This window comes from Fukomys damarensis, unplaced genomic scaffold (genome assembly GCF_012274545.1).
Source record: "Fukomys damarensis isolate Sample0158 unplaced genomic scaffold, DMR_v1.0_HiC HiC_scaffold_29, whole genome shotgun sequence".
Lineage (NCBI taxonomy): Eukaryota > Metazoa > Chordata > Mammalia > Rodentia > Bathyergidae > Fukomys > Fukomys damarensis.
Genome location: NW_022900941.1, coordinates 25,320,206 through 25,344,346, shown reverse-complemented (window position 1 = coordinate 25,344,346; position 24,141 = coordinate 25,320,206). Strand labels below are relative to the sequence as shown.

At 37.8% G+C, this 24,141-nt stretch overlaps 1 protein-coding gene across 1 annotated transcript in view; it reads right to left on the bottom strand.

Annotated features, from left to right (window-relative positions):
- Window positions 1–3,667: 3,667 nt before the first annotated feature.
- Arhgap15 (Rho GTPase activating protein 15) overlaps window positions 3,668–24,141 on the bottom strand; it is a 594,167-nt gene continuing 573,693 nt past the window's right edge. Inside the window, exon 14 of the mRNA XM_010620947.3 lies at window positions 3,668–4,572. Within this exon, the coding sequence (XP_010619249.2) occupies window positions 4,389–4,572 (184 nt within the window). The 3' untranslated portion in view covers window positions 3,668–4,388. The remainder of the gene's footprint in view (window positions 4,573–24,141) is intronic.

Sequence of the window (24,141 nt, the reverse complement as noted above, 5' to 3'; positions counted from 1 at the left end):
ATTATCAGTACTGAAGAAAGTCATCTTTTAAAAGTATATACATTTGAGTCATGGTCTTGGAACACAGCTAAGTGGTAGAGTGTTTGCCTAGTAAGCATAAAGCCCAGGGATTGATCCTCAATACAATAAGAAAAAAATTGAGTTCCCAGGAGAGAGTTGGTATTGTTTTGGTTTTATTTCTCATTTTTGACAACAGAGCAGTTTGACCCAGAACTCTTAGTGACAGTCCTTTTGGATCAAATTCTTTGCAGGGCCTTTTAATTAGGAATTGACAGGGTGATTAACTTATAATTCACAAAAATAAATGTGGAAAAAAGAAGTACAGGTCAATTTCTAGCTGTGTTAAACTGTAGGGACAGCACCATTGGCAAATGATTGCTTCCTTTTAACAGCTTTTCTAATTTTTCTTAATTGGATCCTTTGTTTTCTAATTGGACAGGGAGAACCATCATATGGCTTTCAATTATGAGCTGTGGCATGGTGATCCTGTCATATGGCACATGCTAAGTAAAGTCAGACACAGTGTATATGAAATACACATCATCTCCAGGAAGATTTCTGTCTGGAAAGAAGGGCCAACTCCCACATGCTAAGTAGATAAAACCATGTTGAAAAGGGATGGTCTTAACTGACTTGATTTTTCCAGGAACATTGTTTTGGACTTATGTTTCCATTCTATAGACTAGATTATAATTTCTGAAAATACTCCTAAAATGTGAGATTTTAATGATATTCTTAGAAAATACTAAAAGATACACACAAATACACACACACATACACACACACACATGCATGCATGCACACACCAGTGCATATAAGAGAAAATGGAAGTCCCTTCGAGGTAATTCGGGTCTCTTACCTACTAGTGAATTTTAGATTCTCTAAGAAATAAAGTTTCTGCATGCGTTTCTTATTTTACAGGCTCTATTGCATCCCTTTTGCCTACAGGATAAAATTTGAATATTTTGGCCACATCTGCCCTCAACAGGCTCCATATTCCTGAATTCCAAGGTGTGAGCTTTGTCCTCTGTTTCACAAAGCTCCTTCTCACTTGTCCTTGGAGATATCAAGTTTTTCATAACATTCTTTCCTGCCATTTCTGCTTCTGGGTTTTCTTGTGCATTTTTTTTTCTTCCAGTACCAGGGTTTGAACTGAGGACTTTGCGCTTGCAAAGCAGGTGCAGCACCACTGAGGTAGGTCCCAGGCCCATCTTCTGCATTTTTCCTTGTCTGGTAAATCTTATTCATCAGTCAAGCATAGATGGAACTACCTGTAGGTTACCTAACCAGTAAAGCCACATCTGGTTACCCCAGGTATAATTTGTTGTTTGAACTTCTGCCACCATTACATTTTGTTACTATTTCTGTTGCAGCCTCTGCTCATTCATTCATCCAAACATATCTTTTGTACATTCATATGCAGGTATTGAACTACATGGTTTCCAAGATGGCTAACTTTGGTGGTTAAAACATGATGGTCAGTTTTGATCACCGACTTGTTTAAAGTAAGAGGTGTCAAGAACTTAATAAAAATACTTCTGTATTTACATCTGAAGGGGTGTTTCCAGATAGAATTGGCTTGTGAGACAGAAAACTGAAGGGAGAGACCCACCCAAATGGTGACACCATCCAACATCCAACGTGATGGAGGCCCAGATGGAACAAAAGTGGAAGAAGGAGGACGCTTATCAGCATAAGCTTGCTCTTTCTCTCTCTTTGCTTCCTGGCCACCATAAGGTGAGCAGCATTCCTCTGTCACACTCTTCTGCCATGATATTTTGGCCTTGGCATGGGCTTAGAAGTAATGGAGACAGCTGACCATGGACTGAAACCTCTGAAACTGTGAACCAAAATAAACTTTCCCTCCATTAAGTTGTTTATTTCAGGTATTTTGTCACAGTAATAGAAAGCTGATTAACACAGTCCCTGATCTTGCATAGAAATGTTATTAATTCGACAATTTTATACCTAATCAGACAGTGGAACCACAGAAGTTAGGAATACATGCCTTCTATTATGTTTGTAACACTCATGCCTAGAATTGTGCCTGGCTCATATTTAGCTAGTGATTTGTTTCCTTCTTATGGTTTCTTGTTGGGGAATATTGATCAGTTTTATAAAATCTAATCTCTTTGTGAGTCAACATAATATACTTACACTCTTGGCTTTAAAAATTGGAACAGCAATATGACTGTCATTGCTGTTTTTAAGATGTTATGAAATCAAATAACCTTTTTGCTGTAACCCTTTCTGTGTTCTCAGAGTGTGCAAGTAAGATGCTGTGATAAGCACATTGGCTCAACACCTTGGGAAGGTCTTTCTCCAGAGAAGAAGCGCATTCTCTGATTAAATGCCCTGAGCAAGCAGGGACAGGACACAGCTGGGGTTTGAATTACACTAAATCCCATCAGATTGGAAATTAAGAAGCTGGTGCTTTTGAAGATTATAAATCTGGAAAGCAGCAGAGGCAGGGGGCTGAGAGTCCCTGCTCAAAGCAGGTAGTGCCACTTCTCTTGGCTCTCAGTGCTACTTCTTTCTGGCTGAGACTCCAGAATAACTTTAAAGATGGACACATGCAAATGGGTGAGATTTTTAAGGTTAGAACTAGTATATCTACCATTTCCCTCTTCAAAAAGATGTGATGAAAGTCTTAGGGAAGACCTGACTGAGAATGTCATGGCAAGAGGGAAACTTAAAATAGAATGCCTGAGCTCTTTTTCCATGTTTCTGTGCTCCACCAAAAGGCATAATTAGTTTTACATATAAGGACAGCTTAAAGCCAGTCAGTCTGTTGGCTTCCTGGTACTGATAACTTCCGATTATGAGGTTCTCTCTCATGTGACTCTTTTCGGCTTCCTGATACGTGCGTGCATCCCACTTGGTGGGAACAGGCTCTGTCATTTACTGTGATTGTTTCTTGTTTTTGGCCATGAGCCCATTTATAGGCATCTTTGCTGAAATGAACACATTTAAGAGGGGTGAGTGAACCCTGGCTCTCCTCAGGTAGTCCTGTGCCTGGTGGAGCTGTGCGAACAACTAGATGGAACAGACACCCGCTCTTCCTCTCTGATACGCTACTGATCCAGACAGCCTCTGCATGTTGTTCTAAGTGCTTGTTTTTGGATTCATGCTTAATGCATTTTATTTACATGCTTTATTTTTCATTTTAGAAACAAATCGATAACTAGACTTACTCTTTATTGCACTAGATTAGTTTTATTTATTCCGTTTGAATTTTATTAAAAAGCTGTCAAGCATAAGTCTACATTTTTATTAGCAGAATATTTCCATAAAACCTGGCATTAGATGTGCTCAGCTAGGACATACTTTTCAAAATAAAACAATGTTTGATATATTCTAGACAGTTACCCTTTTGTTTATCCATGACAACTAAAACTAACCATCAAATGGATAAAGCAATCCACGTCTAGTCAAGTAATCCTTAGGGCAAATGAAAAGAAGCCTTTTTTAAAAAGTTCTTTCTAGATAGATTTAATGTAATTCAGCAACAAAGCATCCTCAGAAGCAAAATAAAAATTCTACATAAAATGACACAGCCAGTGAAAGGAAGATACACAGTTTGATGAAGATTCAAAATGGATGTTAACATAAGAATTGAGCAGTTATGCAATTCCTGTATAAAATAAAGATCACAATTGCAGGGCACTAATTTGCCTCTAATTTATCAGGTAGTAAGTTTATGGGACCACAGACAATATTTACAAAACAAAACAAAACACAACAACGAGTTCATATCAGGCAGTAAATGCTTTGTCATTTTTCTTCAGGAAAACTGCCACTTACCATGTTGTATTTGTAAATTTACCATATAGTACTGAGAATAGCTGGGTTATATTCTTCAAAGTTAAAATATCTCTGTTTTGTTTGACAACTGGATCTCCCTTAATCTAATTAAAAATTATTAGCTTCTGCTTTCTCAGCTGTTTTGCTTGTACTGGTGGACATGAGGGAGGTTGGGGATGTGCCTAGGTAGAGTGGATTGCAAGAAGTCACATTTGTGCACACAGTTACGCATACCCACTCACATACCCATGTATATACAGCCACACATCGGATGCCTGGGAACAGCATCAGCGCAACAGTTTAATCCACATATCACTTAAGAGCGTGAGGTGTGCGTAATATGTTTCCATGAGCGCTGGGAAGAACAGCGCTGAAGGGGTTAATGTTGAACACATATAGGCAAATATTGTCAATTATTTTATTCAAATGTTTGGAACTTATACACAAAACCATCATTAAGTTTTCACAGAATAAAGCATCTGTCACTTGAAAGGAAAAAAATATTTCAGAAATATGTTTACAGAAATGTAAAAATATTAGGCATCAAGACAGATGTGAACATACTCAGTCACTTGTCTTGTCTGTCAGTCTTCCTCTGAGCAGAAGATCTCGCTGTACTTGCTTAGCATGAGCTCTGCTATCTGGTTTTGGTACACCATGTGTATGGCCATGTTCCCTGTTTCATTTTCAGCCCTCAGGAGGGTAGGGCCAAACACAATCCCTAAACTTTGTGTGGACATGAGGTTTTTGGAGGCTCTGGCCACTACCCTGTGGAGAATAAGACAGAGAGATATTTTATTGTCATTTGAAACAAAACCATTGCTACTTTGGAATTATAAAATGATTTCTAGTTCTGAAAAACAACAATACAGCACTAATTTAATTTTCTGCCCTTTCTGTTTTACTATATGGGAGCAGAGCTGATGACTTGAGGAAAGGATGCGTCACTGTACTAAACTTTTAATCCTCATTACACCTGCTCAATAAATATTTGTGAAATGAATTAATAAATATTCTAAACAGCAAAAATTATGCTGGAATTCAGAAGAGCCTGCTTTTGAAATGCTCATAACAAATAGAAGATAAGGGTGAGACATCCATAAAAATTTGTTTAAGAATCTATATGCAATTATTTGCACAATATATATGCAACTAATAAAAGAAGATAGACAGAAAAACTAGGAAAATTAAGCCTTTAGTGATGTGGTGTGGAGAAAGTATTCTTGGCAGATACCAACAGGGATCTGTATTATAGAGGAGATAGGTTCCTAGACATGTAGGTATGTGGCAAAATTTTAAGTTTCTCCATTCATTTGGACAGCCAACTTAGCTCACACCTCAGGAAAATGCAGAATCCTGTAGCATTTGCACAGGAAGAGTCTCACTGGAATCAAGGAAATGTTTGCTCGTGTGAGGATGGTATGGACAGCTAACGAAATGAATACTGGTGAAATGCTAGGATGTGGTTTTGTTAAGGGTAATGCTTCACCTGTTTAACGCAAGACTCCTAGAAGGACAATAAAGCCTCCACCTAACAATCGAGGTGTAAAATGATTTCACCTTAGTTCTTAATCAAAATTCAGAAATGTGGTTTTAGTAATGTTAAAGAAATAAGGGTGGCATATAGGATAGGGTGCTCAGAAATACTGTACTCTGCACTCTAGCAGGCAACTGGACCCAAGGGAAAGGAGAGTGCAGGAGAAGAAACACTTTAGAAAAAGACAGGATTTCTAGACTCCAAACTTGTCTGGACCAGTATGGAGATGATAAGACTTTGAGACCCCTTGTTGTTTGGCCTATGTGCATCTACATAGTTCAGTCCCAGTGAGGCACGAAGATTCACTTTATTTCCACTTCTTCAGAAAACTAAATCTTTGAAGTACCACTTCTGTGACTAAGGCTACAATCTCTTCTGGAAAAGGTTGAAAAGGACCAGGTCAGTGATATATGTCCCCTGGCTTGTACTTGCCCACAGCACAAGTTCATTGTATGTAGCATTGCTGACTTGTATTCACCCAACAGCAATAGTAATCAACTCTTACTTTAAGCCATTTTATTGTCTCATACCAAAACCGCTTCTTTTTAGCCTAACAAAGGAGAAGACTGAGACACAGACCGGTGAAGTGGTCCAAGTCACACAGAGCTGACTGTCAGACCCAGGCATCTGGTCCCACACCGTTGTGGGAGTCTGGCACCACCCCCGGGGCTCCATAACTGCACTGTCCTTTCACAATGCTACACTCCCACGATTATAAAGTCCATCCCAAGAGGATCTGGAGTTTCATCCTCTCTGTATAATTATGACTGACAGCCTAGTTATAGCAGATTCATTATGGGTAAAATTTGGACTGAATATTCACGATATTCTGCCTTGCATTTTCTTTTTTCTTCTGCTGTAAGTAAAAAGCATTTGTACCTGTGAGCACTGTTGGCAGAGCTACAATTCTGGTAAAGACTTTTATATTTTTAGAGTATCTGTAAGTTATCAGAGACTTTAAATTTAAAGTTTCCTTTGAAATATAAAGAAAAAAATCACCCAAGCTACTTTGCTAGTCCGTTTACCAAAAGCTTGTAAAATGATTTTAGCATTCTCCTATATGTCCTAAGGATAAATGGAAAGGATCTTTGTTTCCGTTTATCATGTCAATTTACCTTAGTTCAAAATCTCTCTTTAGCCTATCCCAAACAAATATATTTCAAAAGCCATCACTAAGATTCACTGGAAGAGAAAAAGAGACGTTTATCGTTTGTTTTCAATTGTTTGGATGCTTTTCGTGATACCAACGCCAGTGACTCCACCACAACAAACTGTTAAAGGCAAATATGCAGAAAGATGGCACAAATAATGAATTGAATACCTTGTATGCTTTAACAACTTCAGCCACGGTAGCAAAAGTCTAAATTGAGAAGATTTACCTGGCAGATCACAGGGTTCACAGGCAATGGGCTATGGAGAAAGGAGAATGGAACATGCAAAACTACCACTGAAAATCTGATGGCAAATGGTCTCTACAGGGAATCTGGGTTAATGGGCAGTAAGTACATCGTTGGGATTTGGAGTCCAGGGTAATTCTGAAAGAGGAGAAGGGATAATGTAAAGACCGATCGAAGATGGAAGATACGCTTACTTATTTCATTATAGCTACAATTGGACGTGGTGTCAGAGACAATGAGATGTGTGAGATAGCGGAGAACCGTATCCCCAAAGGTAAGGCTGGATAGCGAAGCTGGTCTAAGAACCGATCGCCAGAGAAGGCATTGTGGCGGTCAGAAAATTACGGGGTGAAAGGTAAAAGAGTCCAGAGCAGTGGAGGGACTCCGATGAAGGGAGAGGTGCTTAGCGCTGCGGGGGTTCTGGAAAGGCACATCAAGGAGGAGGAGAGCAAGAAGGCTGAAATGGGGCTAGAGATTTTTTTTTTTTTCATTTCCCAAGAGTTCTTAATATATTTTTTTCTGCTCAGCGACACCAAATCCAGAGGATAGAACCAAGACTAAGCTTAAATAGAAGTGAATGTAGGACGCTAGAGCTGCATATCTGAGCTCCCTTCTGAAGAGAGTTTTTTATCTTAATGGTTCACGGAGAAGGGTTCATGTAGTAGATTTCTGCCAATGCATGTTTCCTATTTCCTGTGGATAAGGGTCCATTATGTCTTTATGCATGTATAAATAGGGAATATTCATTGTACCCCAAACCTATATCCTTTTGTCCATTTCTCTGGAAAATTTCCATTTGTTTTTAAATTTTTTAAATATTAGAATATGCTTGCAGTGCATACTGATTACATTGCTTGTGGACAGTTGAACCACACACATAACACATCTTAGTCTGTTTTCATCGCCTACCCCTCCCATCCCTCTCTGCTCTTTCCATTTCTTGGTCCTCTTCCCATTTGCAAAAGCTGTATTTCCATTTCTTTCTTACAATTATTATTTCTTTTTTGCATCTCATTTCCCTCTCTTCTCTTTCCCCTTCCTCCATCTCTTGCTCCCCACCCCATTTGTAAAGGATTTCTCTACTTTCTATTATCTTTTAGTTTGCTCCGTATTTATGTTTTGGGTTTCTCATTTAAGAGAAACCATATGATATATAAACTTATGTGTCTGACTTAGTTGACTTTATTAAAATTCTATTGTATGTGTGTTTTGAAATAATCTTACTTTATGGAAAATTTAAGAAATAATACATAGCCTTGTGTTGTTGTATTTACATTATTGCAGGTTGAACTTTCATAGGAGCTTGGAATTTTTCTCTTGTCATAAAAATCAAATTACTTGCAATAACATTTAGAAAAAATAGATGTAGTTAAGAAAATGTGGATATATATTATATAAAATATGTTCTATCTTGCTTATCTACCATTATAAAAAATATATATATACACACACACACACACATACACACACAGGCAATGCATTTTTGTCACAGTTTTTACTCAATCTAGTATACAGGAAGGTAAATGCTCCCAAATAATAAACTGAGGCAGGAGGACTGCAAGTTCAAGCACAGCATGGGCAATGAAGAGAGTTACTTAATAAGACATTGCCTCAAAAAAAGAAAAAAAAAAGTTGGGGGATATAGTTCAGCGTGACAGCCCTACGTTCAATCCCCCAACATCACACAGACACACCCAGACACAGACACACACACAACACACCTAAAGCCAAACCAGACCAAACCAAAGCCCAAACCCCAAGCCAAGTTGAAGCAGGCAGCAGTACGTTGCATTTCAGTAGCTTAACCTGCAGTTGAGTTGTATTGTTGGCGGGAGGATCTCGTTCAGAAACCATGTGCTTTTACCATAGGTTTGGCAATACCATCAGGACAGCTTTCATTGATGAGAGTTCTGAAATGCTATTTCTTTGATATATATGCTTTATGAAAATGGCATTTCTAGGTAAAAGTTTTGAAGAAAATTATAGGCCAGTTTTTCTTCTGGGAAACTAACAATTGCACAAAACCACAAACTCCCACAGAAAATATCGCTGTTCTTCTTTGTTTGATTTGTGTTGTGCCAACTGATCTTACTTGGCTATTTTTATTGAGTTTATTGGTACATTCTAGGTAGACAGTACAGTTACATTCACTGCTGGGATCTTGTACCTTTACATGACAGGTCTTGGTTCTCATTTTTTAACCTTGTCCCCACCCTCCCTTCACCCCCTCTTCCCCTCCCCACCTACAAAGACTTTAATTCCATTTTTACATTTTCTTATTTTTTTCCCTTTCCCTTATTCCCCTTCCCCTACCCTTCTCACCAACTGATCTTAATTGTTGACCTGACTGGATTAAGCGACTCCTGGAGAGGTGATCAAGTCTTGGGAGTGCGGCACTACTAATGTGCTATTAGGAGGCGGAGCCCAGGGGGTGGGGGTTGGGGGAGGTGGGAGTGTGCCTTTGGAGTGCGTGTCTCTCTCCTGCTCTTTTCACTTGTGCTCTGCTTCTAGGGAGCCATCTAAGTGAGCAGCTTTGCTGTGCTATGCTCTTTTGTCATGACATTTCTGCCTTGGAGCCAGTTAACCATGGAATGAATACTCTGAAACCACGAGTGAAATTAAACCTTTCCTCTTTTAATTTGTTGGTGTTGGGTATTTTGTCCCAGCAGTGGGAAAGCTGACCAATATATGTGCCTTTCTTACCTTTCTTGAATACCATATGTAGATTCTTTTTTTTTTAAAGTGATTTTGAGGAGTGTCTATTGGAAAATTTAGGGTGCTTTATCTGAGGGTCAACTGTATGAAAGTCCAAAATCACTGCAGATTTTACCCTGCCACGCTGTCCTGGCTTCATAATCCTACAGCAGCTAACTCGCAAAGAGGCCAGCTGTTGTCACTTTTGGCCAGTTCAACTCCTTTGTTGGGCTTAGATTTTATTAGTCTTTAATTCCATGGCCGTTCCATGGCAGTGCTATAGTTTTTAAACTACAGCGAACCTGTTTCCTGCAAGGAAAAGATAGAAATTCTTTTTATGACAACACAAACAGGAAAATGCAAAGGAACACATCTAACTGAGAAAGGGAAATGCAAGGTTGAGAGATGATTTTACGTGAACTGAAAGGGTAAAAAGATGCAAAAAATATTTAGATCTTGTATGAGTATTTGGGAATTCTTGATGTGTGTTTATTTACCATTAATTTAATCCCAAGAAATTCTTATAGTAAAAATACCTGAGTCTAAGCAACAATAAAAAAACTCAAAATGTAGTGCCTATACATTCTTCACTAATAGGCAAATGACCCCATGCTTCAACTATTTTTGGGAAATGCTATTTATCAGCACTGTTTAGTTTAACAGAGCCTGACAAAAATGCATAATTATGATTTTATAAATTTGTTTATAAAATAGCATTTGATATATATTCACTGTAAAAGTACTTATACTACTAAGCACAATTCACGCTGATAGAATCTTGAAATGGGTAAGAATTTATTTTTCTGGCAAGAGCTGAAAAGTGATATACAGTTTATAGCATGAAAAAGAAGAGGAAATGCCAGAGCTACTTTTTGTGAGACCCAAATGGCAGGAGCAATGATCCATCAATTTAAGATTATTTTAGAAACAATTTATAATCCAATGCTACAGATGTTGGACCCTAGCCCTGCCCCCATCTCCTGAAAAAAAACTCCAAAAAGCCTTATGCTGGATAAATTTTTCCAAAAGGGAGCCAAATTGCTAACTCAAAGAAATCTCTTAGTTGCATAAAATCACAGCCGAATGACTCAAACTGAAAGAGAGCTTTGCTCTCTAAAAGTTAATGCTGAATTAAGAAGACCAAAGCATTTAATAGTAGTCCATTTAACAGATATGTGGATGCAAACTTCCTTTTAAGTTTGTGCTTTGCTGGTACCATAGTGACTGGGAAAGAACACTGAAAGCAATATAATTTCCTGCAGGACAATTCTCAAGTTATGAAGGTATATTACAAATGTTCCTCTCTCTGTCAGTCTGTGGGATGCTGTGATTTTCTAACACACATAAGTTTAGGATGGCTTCGCTTGAATCATGGTGGTAAATGTATTCCTGCCATCAGGTCACACCTGGCTTGCAAAATATAGCTCAGCTACTGCATATGAAATGTTAATTGTGACTTTGACCACTTAACAGAAGAGAGGCTGTTAAAAATAGAATAAATTTTCAATATGTTTGGCTTATGTTTCCTATATGGTGTAACTTTTTTTTTAGGGGGATCCATGCTAACCATATGTTTGCCTACTCTTAATTTGCACAAACTACATTGCTATCTGTACTGGTCTTTTTATAAAATTAAGGAATTAGCAGAAATTCTTTCTCCTTTAAAGTTATTTGAAAAATGTTCAAATATCGGAAAAGGAGGACAGCATTCACAAAATATTTTTGCATTTGACATCAGAGTATTTCAGTGTGATCACTTACAGATGATTCAGCCACTTTTATATGTCAATCTATGAATCAATTTTTAAACTAATTGTAGTCTTCAATTTTATGTATAGATATTATATCATTATTTTCTAAAATAAGCTGAAAACTATCATCCTAAATGGGAATTATTGCTATATGCTGATATTTTCCTTTAAAAATAATCTTTAGAGTTGTGCATATATAAATATCTCAAAGCACATTATAGAAAAGCAGCCTTATATGGCAATTGGATATTGATAGCTAACATGGCCTAATTTTTGTCACTTATTGAATCACTCTGTACTAATTTCAATGCAGAAGACTGAAACACTTTCCATTGTTCACTTGGTTTTTTTATTTTTTTGGTACTGGGGATCGAACTTGGGTCCTTGCTCTTGAACGGAAGGATGCAGAACAGAACCACTGAGTTAAATTCCCGGACCTTTTTGTTTTGTATTTTTATTGATTGGACATTACAGAAATATCCTAAAGTACCTTTAAAACAATATTCAGACAATCCAATAAGATATAAAGTCTGAAAATTAAAATAAAGAATAGCACATAGGCTTCAATTAATACTTCTGGTTAGACTATGTATTCTATAATGTATCAACCATGACAAATAAGATGAGATATCAACCCCTGGCATTCTGAATACCAAGAATACTATTTGTTGAATGCTTCATACATTTCAATCACTGTTCTTCAGATATAGTATAGTTTTAAAAAGTAGATTCAAAAGTCAACTGTAATTTTTTTCTGATTATAAAGTAATACATCCAGTAAGAAAAAATTTTAAATGTTTAGGAGAGTATAGTTTACAAAAACCACTGGTGACTCAATCAATGTAGCCCTTCATTCATTCAGAAATATCTATGGGTCACCTACCATGTGTTGAACACTATTCGGAATGTTGGGACAGTTAAAACGAGTAAAACAGACAGACTCCCTGATCCAATGACCCTCATATGGTCAGTTTTCCATAGCCATGGATTGTGGTTCTGTGGATCCAAACAACTGCACACTGAAAGATTGTTTTAAAAAATTGCATCTGTTCCAAATACACACAGATTCTTCCCTAGTCATTTTTCTAAACAATATAATAATCATTTACATAGGATATTGTATTAGCTGTTGTAAGTACTGTGAAGATGTTTAAAGGCTATGCATATGTTTTATGTAAATACTACCCTGTTTTATATGAGGGACTGGGAAATCCGTGGAGTTTGGTATCTTTAAGGCATCCTGGGAGGAATCCTCTGTGCATACTGAGGAAGGACAGTCATCTCATGGGGGAAACAGACAATGAACAACACATTAATCAATATATAATGTGATTTCAAGCACTGAAGTGCTTTAAGAAGAGAAGTAGTTGTTCTTCTACGGACTGTAGGATGCTTTACAAAAATCCAATGGCCTGGAATCCATCCTAAGAGATTTTTTGCTTGCTTAGCCTAGGCAGGGCCTGGCTGCTTTCACTTCCGAATAGTCCCCGGGGATCCTAGGGAGCAGAGAGTGGTGGAGCGAAGGGAGAGAGGGAGATTGAAGAGGCGTTCTGCTCAGAGGCACAAAGGGGAAGGAGACAGTGCCTCCGTGGTGAGGTCCTGCTTGAGGTCTAGGAACAGCGAAGAATACCGTGTGGCTGCAGACCAGGGAGGAAGGGAAGACAGGCAGGCAGGAAGGACTTTGGGGGAACAGGGGGCCTTGGTAGGATTTGGGATTTAATTCTAAGGGTGATGGGAATCTATTCCTGGGCTCTGAGAGAGAGAATGACACCACTATACTAGTATTCAGATGATGTAAATGTTCTCATAATTTATCTACCTACACATCTGGGAAAATACTTTTTATGTAATTCTGTATCCATCTTTTTTTACTTTTAACGAGCAATTCTCATGTCTTATATATGTAATATATTACTTAATTTTTACCTTATTTAGGACATACTGGGTTGGATCCTATGTTTGCTTAGTAGAAAAAAGATCTGTAAAAGTAAGCAAGTGAGCAAGAAAGACAGAAAATAAGCAAGAAAAACAAAACTTTCTCTGTGCTTTTTCTCCAAAGTTTGGCCTATTTTCTCAGGGAATGGTTCCCATTCCAACCAGGAGCAGTTTTAGCCACCTTCTTTCTCTTCCCAAGGGGAGGCATTTGGCAATGTAATGTCTGGGGCAATTTTTGATGGACAGGACTTGGTGAGGCGGAAATGCTGCTGGCGTCTGTGGGTAGAGGCAAAGGGCGCGGTAAGATTTTACAGCACTTAGGACAGCCTTGGGGCAAGGAACAGTCTGATCTACGTGACAGTCGTGCTCCTGAAGAGAAACCCTGCCGTAGGGTGAAAGAGTAGACTGATACTGTTCTAACTTTACCTTTCCCGAGGGTAATTGGGAAGGCTTACAAAACACAGATTGCTGGGCTCCCTTCCCAGATTTCTGAGTCAGCAAGTCAAAGGAGAAACTTGACAAACTCCGCCCTCACCGGTTTCAGGCACTGTAAGGCTGCGGGCGGAGACAACACGGTGACAAGGCAGCGGACTGTTAGCATCATTATCATTTGCTATTATTCTTTCAAGACACCAGAGATGAAAAGGGTCTTTCAGTATGTGAAGTGAGGATTCTGCATTTAGGAAATGGGTAAGAAGTTATCAAAATCAAGGAAGCAGCCATGTGTATTTTTTCTTATGCAAATACCCCCTCCCCTCTTTCCCACTGAAACTGGGTAATTTCATTTTTGCTTGTGTAATACATTGTATTTACTTCACATGACACAATTAGCTCATTGTCTTTCTTCCTCCCTCCTCCCTCCCTTCCTTCCCCTTTCTCCCTCCCCGCTTTTTTTTTTTTTTCTTTTTTTTGTACCGGGATCGAACTCGGAACCTTAGGCTTGAGAGGCAGGCAGTGGAACCACTGAGCTAAATCCCTGGCCCCCGTCTTTAAAAATATACTAATAAAAAGTAAAACCTTCCTTTTGCTTGTGAAACTCCTTCCTACCTATAATTAACAGATGAGTATTCTTTTCTGGATAGTTTTTTACTTGCCTATTTAATGATTTATATGCACATATATTACGCATAAATAATATATCTGTTTGTATATATGTATTTTTCTACTATAAATACATTTAAAATAATGAATAATAAATACATAATGTGCTCTAATTTGCTTTTATTCCTCCTTAACTACATATCATGGGCATCTTTCCAAGTCAGTACATACAAAAATATCTTATTCTTTTTAAAAAAAGTTGTTATGTTTCATTATATGGAAATACTTTGGTTTTAAAAATCATTTCCCTATTGGTGGGCTTTCAGGTTATTTCTAATTCCTTTCTATTGCACCCAGTGCTGTGATGAATATCCTTGTATATATGAATAGCTGAGAATTTTTTGTATCGAGAAGAGTAAACTGATTTTTATTGTACTATTTTTATTTTATTCTTTCAATTCTTTTGTTTCTTAATTTTATTTATTTAAAAATTTTAGGTAGTATTTTTTGGCATTTTTTTTTGAATTTCACCATTGCTTTATAAAATTCATCAATTTTAAGAAATAAGATAAATATCAAAGTCATCTTTTCATTCATTTAAAATACTTTTCTTTTTTTAGGGCCAGGGATTTAGCTCACTGGTTCTGCTGCCTGCCTTGCAAGTGCAAGGGCCAGGGTTTGATCCCTGGTACCAAAAAACAAAACAAAACCAAACCAGAAAACAAAAACAAAATGCTTTTATTTTTTCAATATACTTCCTCATTTATTTTAAATATATTTTAGTTTAGAAATTATGTAAATATAAATTTATATTTTCTGATTAGTTGTGCACACCTGTAATCCCAGCATTCTGGGTGGCTGAGGCAGGAGGATTGCATGTTTGAGGCCAGCTTGGAGTACTTATTGAGAACCTGTCTCAAAACAAAAAAATATAAAAAGGCTAAGGATATAGTTCAAAATAGCTCAGTGCAAGGACCTGGGTTCAGTCCTAAGTACTAAAAAACAAACAAACCAAAACATCTTTTTTCCAAATAACAGCATTTGTTGAAAAGAAAAAAACAAAACAAAGCAACAACACCCACTTCCACTGATTTGTAGTGCTGCCTTTTTCATGAAGTTTGCTGCACTCCTGGCCACACATGCACTTGGTGTATCTTGCTCTGCTACAGATTCTGGTGTGCATTTTGAACCAGTAATTGATTGTTTAAATAACCACAACCTTATCATATATTAGGAATATTTTTCTTCCCAGTTTTTTCCTTTTCTCATGAGTGAAAGAAAGTTTTCAGTTCAACTTTTTTTTCAGATGAACAAAATAAGCTAAAGAAAGATTCAACAATTTGATCAAAGCCACATAGGAAGTAAGTGGTAGAGCCTGAATTCAGATGTTTATTACTTCAGGATATGGACTTTTTTTTTTTGTGAGCAGTGAAGATCCAAGAATTTTGAATTTGAAATCAAAGGGGCTTCCCAATGGTGAGGCTGGAAAAGAAGTGTATCAGAGTCAGCAAGAAGCCCTGGTGATGTATGTTGATATTTTAACATTCCAATTTACATCCAAGGATGTAGCTACACAGATAAGGAAGGTATTCAAATGGAAGGAAACCAAAATAACATGTTTTACTGTTTGCTCCAGTTTTACACGTTTTTTAAATTAATGAAAGTATTGGTTTCTCCTTGTGAATGGAAACAAATTATTGGTGAAATGATGAAGAATTTCAACTATGGTTTCCCTTAAGCATTTTTCTTCAAGCTTTAAAATGATTTGATAATCTTAACTGTTAGAGAAGTCTCAACTGTAAGAGAAAGTCCCCGAGCTTTGCTGACACATCTGTAAACACTGATAGTATCTACTTCCTGGGAAGACACTGCTCTGCATTTAGAAGAGAAAGGCTATTAAATATTTCACATGTTGGGAGCATTTTAGAAAAACAGTTATAGGACTGCTTTTATTCTCTACCTAAATTCTCCTAATGAAACAGTTAAAAAACTAGCATGCGTTAGTAAAATTTTATGCAGAATATTGAGTGATATACATGGGCCAGCATTAATTAAGCCAAGCGGAATAGTGCACCTAATCATAAGAAATGAGTGGAAAATATAGAACTTAAACATTGGCCTTATGATGCCAGATGAACTTGAAAAGGAATACTGTCCGTATGTGGAATCAGAATTCTTCATTCTTTCTTTTATAATTCCTTTCATATAAGTGAAGAGTGAGCCACTTGCCCTACCGTTCAGGGCATCTTTCCCAGCTTTCTGGAAAGTTGTCTCCTTGTTTAAAAGGTATCAGAATAGCTGAAAGAAAACCAGTTGTAGTTTGGGTATCATCATTCTTTTATCCATGCTTAATTTTACTTTTTCGATGAAAAATAAGTTTTAGATATTTTCTAGGTTGATTTGACTTTCAAGAGGGGGCCTGCAAAGCATTCAAGCACTGCAGTGTGTGTGTACACACAGCGATGTGCTCCTGAAAGGAAGAGCATGCCAGTGAAGGTGTTTGGCTTGAAAAACAGCACAGTTAGGAAAGCCATGGTAACTGAATGAGAATGACCATGATATAGAAAGAAAAGCAAACTTTCCTCTTGTGGTCCAGTTACTAGAATCATTCCAGAGACTAATTTCATCTTGTACCAATAATTAGTGTGCAAAAATAGAAAAGGGTGCTTGAAATCAGCCTCACATGTTCATATTTATTAGAGAAAATTTAGAAAATACAGACAAGTTATAATAAGAAAAAAATCACTCATAATCTTTCCTTTACACATTACTTTTATTAATATTTGGTATAGAGTTTTCCTAGAAATATCAGGTCATTAAATGTGTATAGAATAGTCATGAATTCTCCATCTGGGGAAGTATTCAGGCAGGACATTTGAGATTCCTATATTGGATGGTGGATTGAATAACAGTTGAAGTGTGGTTTGTGCTCTCAAATTAATGCCAAAGGAATGGATATTCTAGGAAAGTTTGGGTACCCTTTGAGATGAGATGAGATGAGATGTGATATTATTATAATAACTGAAGTTTTTGCCTTACCTTTTTTCTCTACCTCTAGACTTTCCCCAAGTTTCAGCCATTACACCATAAAATTGTGAGTTGGGGTAACTGAATTGCAAAGGATAGTGCCTTTGAGTTTCAAAAGCTTAAGTGCCACAAAGAACTCAGAACCGAGGCCAGCATATGGGCCAATCATTAACTAGAGGGTAGATATGGACCTCTCTACTGCCAGACCAGGTGAAGATATTTCTAGGCTGAAGAAGGGAGAATTATGGAGAACTGAGATTACATGATGTCCTACAATGTGGCAGTCCTGAGTCTTCCTTGCTCTCCTGGGTTGGTTAGATTTTTAGATGGTCTGAGCATTCTGAGATAAGACATACCAATATTCTTCTCTTTGGGAAAAAAATGTGGTGGTACAGCCAGATTGTAGATTTTCCATGTCCAGCACATCAAGAATAATTACATAGAAATCACAGAATGTATATCTAAGCAAAGGTGGCCTAAGACAGCTTTATAGAACATCATACCCCATTAACAGTGACTGACAGCCAAACCTGGTGCTAGAAATTGGAGATGATTATTAACAACCAAAAAGGCATGGGCACCAGTCTACAGAGGTGGCAAAAGCCAGATACTTTCTACCTTGCTAATCTGCCTCATTATCTTTCTCTAGTAGAATGTAAACATCTTAAGCCCAAGGACGTGATCAGTTTTTGCCCAGTATTATATTCTTAGACCAAGATTTGTGTTTGTTTCATAGAACTAAGTGCTCAACAAATATTTGTTGAAATATTGTGTAATCGGATGCCCTCCCTGGACCTCACCAAATGCTTAGGCTGTACATAGCCTTCCAGAATAGAAAAAGAAAAACCCAGGAAAATCTGGAAGACAGTCTGAACTGACTAAATTTAAGTCATTTAGAAGAATGAGTTCTTGAGATACAAATTAGTTTCAATTATGGCACAATAATTACATTCTTGCACACCCGAGTTTTGAGAAAACAAGAGCATGAAGGTGGAAATGAAGAGAGCTAATATTTCTTGAGAGCTTGTTAAGGAATGGTAATTGTGCGGGGTGTCTTTCCTTCCCATATGATATCTGACAAGTTTCTAACATGTACCCAGTCTGAACAAAACTGGCAAAAGAAGGTTAGAATGGAGTGTAATTTTGATCTTGCTTGTGCTATGAATGGCTTGAATTTAAAGATAACACCATCTTTTTGGCCATCTACAATCTGACCATCACATTCTATTTTAGGTAGAATGCTTGATATATTTGCAGAAATGCAAACCTTTAAAAAACATATACAATGGTTTGCTCAAAGACAGAAAATTATTTTGTTTTTACACATATACGTCTATCATCTGTTCTATGGTGGAGGAAGGAATCAAACATTTTTGTATATGTTCCAGGAAATATAGTTGCTGGGGCTAACTCATGATTCCACTGTTCAGCACACATATCTGACCTCCTGTTGTTAGGAGTTTTATGAACAGGATGAAATGACTCATTTTCTATAGAACTGCTACTGAGCGTCATATTGAACTTCACAGAAAATGTTTCTAGGCTCCAGGCTGCTGTGGGACCACTGCTACATTGATTAGTTTGGTCGTGATGGTGACTTCTTTGGATACAAAGATGAGCCACTAAATTTCCCTTTCAAGGAAAGACTTCCTATCTACTTGCAGGGTTTGCCAGATGGTCTCCACTTATCTTCTTATCTAGGATTTGCCTCAGTTGCAATAAGGCATGTTGCTCAAAGACAATGGCTAATCTCATTGTCAGTGTAAAAGCTGGACCATTTCTGCTCAGGATGCAACAACTCTTAAAGGCTTCATATACTCTGGAGCTTCCTGTGAGGCTGGATGGAACTTTATGCGGTTCATATGGCAGGTCAACTCTTCTCTGAACTCGATCTGCTGACACCTCTTCCTTTCTTCCGGGTATGAGTGCCAGTAAATACCTTGTGTGTCATACTCTACATTAGAGTCTTCTGGAAAATTCAAACTGTGGCTGTTGGGTTTAGATGTGGTCCAAACAGTCAGCAATAAGATGGAGATTTGGAGCTCAGTCATCTGCCACCTCACTGGGAAGAAGTCCGGGAATGGTGGGCAAATGGAGTAGTGACAGATCCCTGTACCTGGTGACAGCCCGATTATTAAACTCTTACTACTGCGAAGTTGGGGTATTGTATCTCTGGAGGAAAAGAGCCAGTGTAGTGTATGAGGCACCTAATAACAGTAGGGGACTCTGGATAGAAACTACAAGGTTAGTGAGATTGAAAAGCTCTTGCTAAGCACTGCTTGTACTCCACCAAACTTGCTTATGATGACAGGAGCCTTCATTCTGTGAGGATTGACCACAGGAGCCCATTACAGAACTAGGCTCATTAACAGGAAAGGGTGTGATAAGGCAGTGCAATAATAGAGGCCAGGTGGCAGAGAGGTAGATGCAATTTTAATAACAAGCAGCACAGTGTTAAGGAGCAGCCAAAGGGACCTGACTCAGAGGTATGAAGATGGTTATCAGAACATGGCATTGTCAGGAACAAAGTAGACAGCTAATAAGGATTTTATTCTGTTTGTATCACTGTATTAGAATGATACACCTAATTATTAGTATTATTAGCTACTTCTGCTTCCTGGGCACTTGGGCTTCTTGGAGCTAAGGATAGTAGTCAAGGCCAAGAGTCATTATCAAAGCAGCTGTAATTAACCTGATCAAATGGGGGAGACAGGATAATATGTGTGGCACCCAGATGATCTATATGGGCCTTCAAGGTCTCTGTTACTGAGTTGTGATGGTCCGTGGACAGGGCAGAAATCCTTTTCTGAGACAGCGTGGTAAACAGAAGCTTGGATCTCTCACACATGAGATTTTAAGTCGCTACATCTGATCAGCCAGTCACTATGACCAGCAAAGGCCATAGCTGGGGGTGAGGGAAGGAACCTAGAATGGATAGTGGAGGAACAGACAGTGAGCTGAGCACAGAGCTATCTTCAGTTGCTGGGCTTGTAGTTTATATTTCTAAAGTCTGTTTTCCTCAGAAGAGGCCTGGAATCCTAGGAGAGCTGCTTCCCAAACTTGTACAAAGAATGCATTCCCATGGCCTGGAGGGTAGACTATGGTGGGTGCGATATGTGCTGTCCAGATCCAGGAGAGACAGTTGCCAGGTATTCAGTCAGCAGGGAGATTTAGCTGGCAGCAGACAGGTTTAGAGTTCACCCCGAGAGATGCTCACAGACACCCATGGCCAATGCAGTGAATGTATAAAGGCCAAAGCATTTAAGATCTGGAGTTAGCACAGGTGGGCCCAGATGCTCCAGAGCTCCTCAGGGTTGGCCAGATTTTGTTGAGCCCACATCATTGCTTGACTTCTCTTTCTTCCCCATCAAATGCCACCTCTCTTCCTTGGTGTTATTAGAGAACAAATGCAATGGTAACACCAGCCTTTGACAGTAGCACAAACTCTAGGGAATCAGGGAAGTTGCAAGAGAAAGAAAATTTGTTTATGAAAGAGACATCCTGAAATTTTATGAATCATGCTCTTCTACTTTGGATTCATCTTTTTTCCCCCAGCAAAACTGACATAAAATCATTTATATCTGTATGGTACTTTATATATCCCAAACTTGTTCTGGTCATTCTCAATCTACCCTGTACGTAAATATCATCTGCGGAATGTTCAAAAGAATATCAAAGTCTGGGATCCTGTCACAGTTGGCCTGCAGTGAGGCCTGGGTATACTGTAAAAGCTCTGCTTGTGATTCTGTTGTGTCTGGAAAAAGAGAACCACCCCTTTAAGGAAAAGCTGCCGTCTGGACTCTCAGAATATGAAACTCTCATTCTATGCATACTAACTGTGTGGTGATAGAAATTTTATCAGTTCTGTGAGCATCAGATTCCTCTTTTAGTAAGTAAAGTTAATAGCACAAATGACTTAATGAATTTTATGAAGGTTAGATTTGAAAAAGCTTGTGAAAACTTTGCACATTAAAGAACTGTTTAACTTTTATTACATATGATTACATTTGCCTCTGTCAATTGTCACTTTATTAACAAGGAATCAAAACTGGTTTTCCATTCTAGCTATAGTTTTTTAAAAAGGAAAATGGTTCTGATTTGGTAATCAAGGGTGAGGTCCAGATCTCTGAGTTTCAAAAATGCCTCACAAATGAACCTGGCATGCAGCAGGAATGGGAACTTCTTGGTTAAATGATCTGTACAAATGTCACACAGCTAACTAAGTCAAAAAACAGGGATACAACTCTTGAACTTTTCATAGAGTTTTATCTACCATGAACATGCTGAACTTTCATTTGTGCCCATACTTCTTATTATAATATTACGTTACTCATAAAATATAAGAGATGAAAAGGATTTTGAATTTAGAAAAATCATATAATTATAATGTACTATGATTATTAAATGTTAAAATAATGACTCCTATCCCATTACAGCTAAGTCATATGATTTGTGTTCTTTTAGTAAGTAAAGGGTGAAACTGTGTAGGTAACATAAGCTATTTCTTAAGATGACATGACCCAAGCATAAATTAAACAGTGTGACACCAAGGCTGAAGTAATGTAAGCAAGCACCAAATGAAAGGTTTAAGTTAATTCAAAATAGAGCAATGCACTATTACCTACTGTTACCCTGTCTTGAACATGCTGACTTAATGTGGCATCATGAAGGAAGAGAATAGAATAAAGACAGAGAAAAATAAATAGAGGAATGAAGATCGTTTTAGTGTGATCATGACCAGGCCATTCATTATTTCTCTTATAGCCCGGAAACAATTTCGTACTTATTGGAAGACGTGACCTTTAAATGTTACTTACTTACAAAAAGACAAATATTCCAGAAGCCGAGTGTTAGCTAGTAGAATCATCTGTCCTTCCTGCTCTTGGATTGGAGGCTACTGCAGGGAAGATGCAAACTATAGCTGAGCAAACGTGTTACTTATTCTTCACATTTCCAGACTTTGGTATAAGCTCTCTTGACAGCTCCTTGATTTCTTTAACACAGCAAATCTTTAATCAGCCTAGATATGTTAAAATGTGATTTTTACAGTGAATTGACCTGAGTTGAGTACTTGAGTTGAAATGTGTATTTTCCCCCCCAAAAGCTGACTTGTAGGGAAAAAAAATTAGATATTCTATGATACTCTTTGCCTTAGTGACAAGATGTTTTTGGGGAAATCATCCAAGCTTGAAATAAAATCTTTATTACAAGTAGTTCTACATTCATGCCAGTCAGATACATTGTCGGATTAGACCAGATATCCCAGGGGAAAACTACAGTGTGTACACCAGGCAGAGTTGATTATTTGGACCTCCTGTCAGTTCTTAACTTCCTGACAATGGCTGAAGCTTTCATAGCTGCTACAACTCTGTTTTCATCTTTGTTTTGAGAGAAAGTTAATACACTTTACCTTAACTACACCAAATGTACTGGAAAATGACCCAGTAATAAGATATACCCCACCTACCAAGCAATATCTGTGTGGAGAGAGCATTTAGCTGCACATTTTAAGGAAACAAATACAAGTAGCAAATGACTGAAAGATATTGTGATTATTTTTTCTGCTTGAACTTTAGAATTTTCTTGGCAAAGCCTCATGTGTACTGCCTTAAAACCAGTGTGTATACATAATCATGGGATCACATAAATGGTTTTCATTGCAAATTCCCTTCAAATGGCAGGGCAGCCTTTTTTTCTAGTCAAGTAATTCAGTTATTGGTGTTATTTGGTGTTAAAAAGAAAGACACAGGTGTGCCAGGTAACATTTGTTTCCACATAGAGAATCACAACAGCTTAGATGTCACTTTTGAAAAGGTCATAGAGTTGCTTTTTTGGACCTAATTAACACTGTAACCAAAGAAGAGAGAAAAAGGAATAATTTCAAATTTAGAACTTTATTCTGATTCATTGTGAAGAGAATTCAGTGTTGTGGTTGCAGAAGAAAGGAAAAGACATTACCTCCAACAGATGCTTGATAATAACTACATTCTGCTTAATTTCACAATTCTCATTATTTGATTGTGTATTTTTAAAATTGATTTTTCTCATGTCACCAAACACAGAGGCAAGAAGATGAAGTAAATGGGATCTGACTCTACTCAAGTCTAAGGACAGATAATAGTTTAATATCATGTTGCAGAAATTCAAACATAGTCCACCAAGGAAGTCTCAAGGTGAAAAGAAAACATGTTTTCCTACCCGAGAAATGTGTTGTTAAACTACCTATATATTTAAAATTTAAGTCAAAAAACGTTTTTAACTTTTAAAAAGATCATGGAAGCCCGCCAATACCTGAATGGGTACTCAAACATGTAATCCTGCAATGTAAGCATACAATAGAATAGCATGGAGAGACAAAAACAAGTAAGTTGTCAAACCAGGAGAAGTCTTGGAGGAATCTTAAATGGATATAAAGAAAACGGAATAGCCTAACAATTCCAACTACTTAACATTCTGGAAACAGTAAAGCTATGGAGACAGTAAAAGTTAAGTGATTGCCAGGGATTTCAGGGTGGGAGGGACAAATCGGTACAGCACAGGGACTTTTAGGGTGGAGAAACTACTCTGTGCTCCACGTGATGCTATCCTGCCATTTTGTATTTGTTAAAAACCCCTAGAGTGCGTACAGTGCAAAGACTGAACCTTGATGTCAGCTATAGACTTCAGTCAATAATACATTGATATCAGTTCTTCAGTAATAACACACATACCACACTGATGCCGACTGGTGGTGAGAGGGAACACTGTGTGTGCCCGTGCTAAGGGAGAACCAACCCTCTGAGAGTATACGGAGACACTGTACTTTGTGTTCAGTTTCTCTGGAAACCTAAATCTGTCCTGAAAGGTAAAACGTGTCAATTCTTTAAAAGCCAAAAAGCTATAATGAAAGCAGTTGCACCCATTTGGAGTCAGAGGTCAATTTACTTGCTCATCTGTCTTTTTTTTTTTTTTTTTT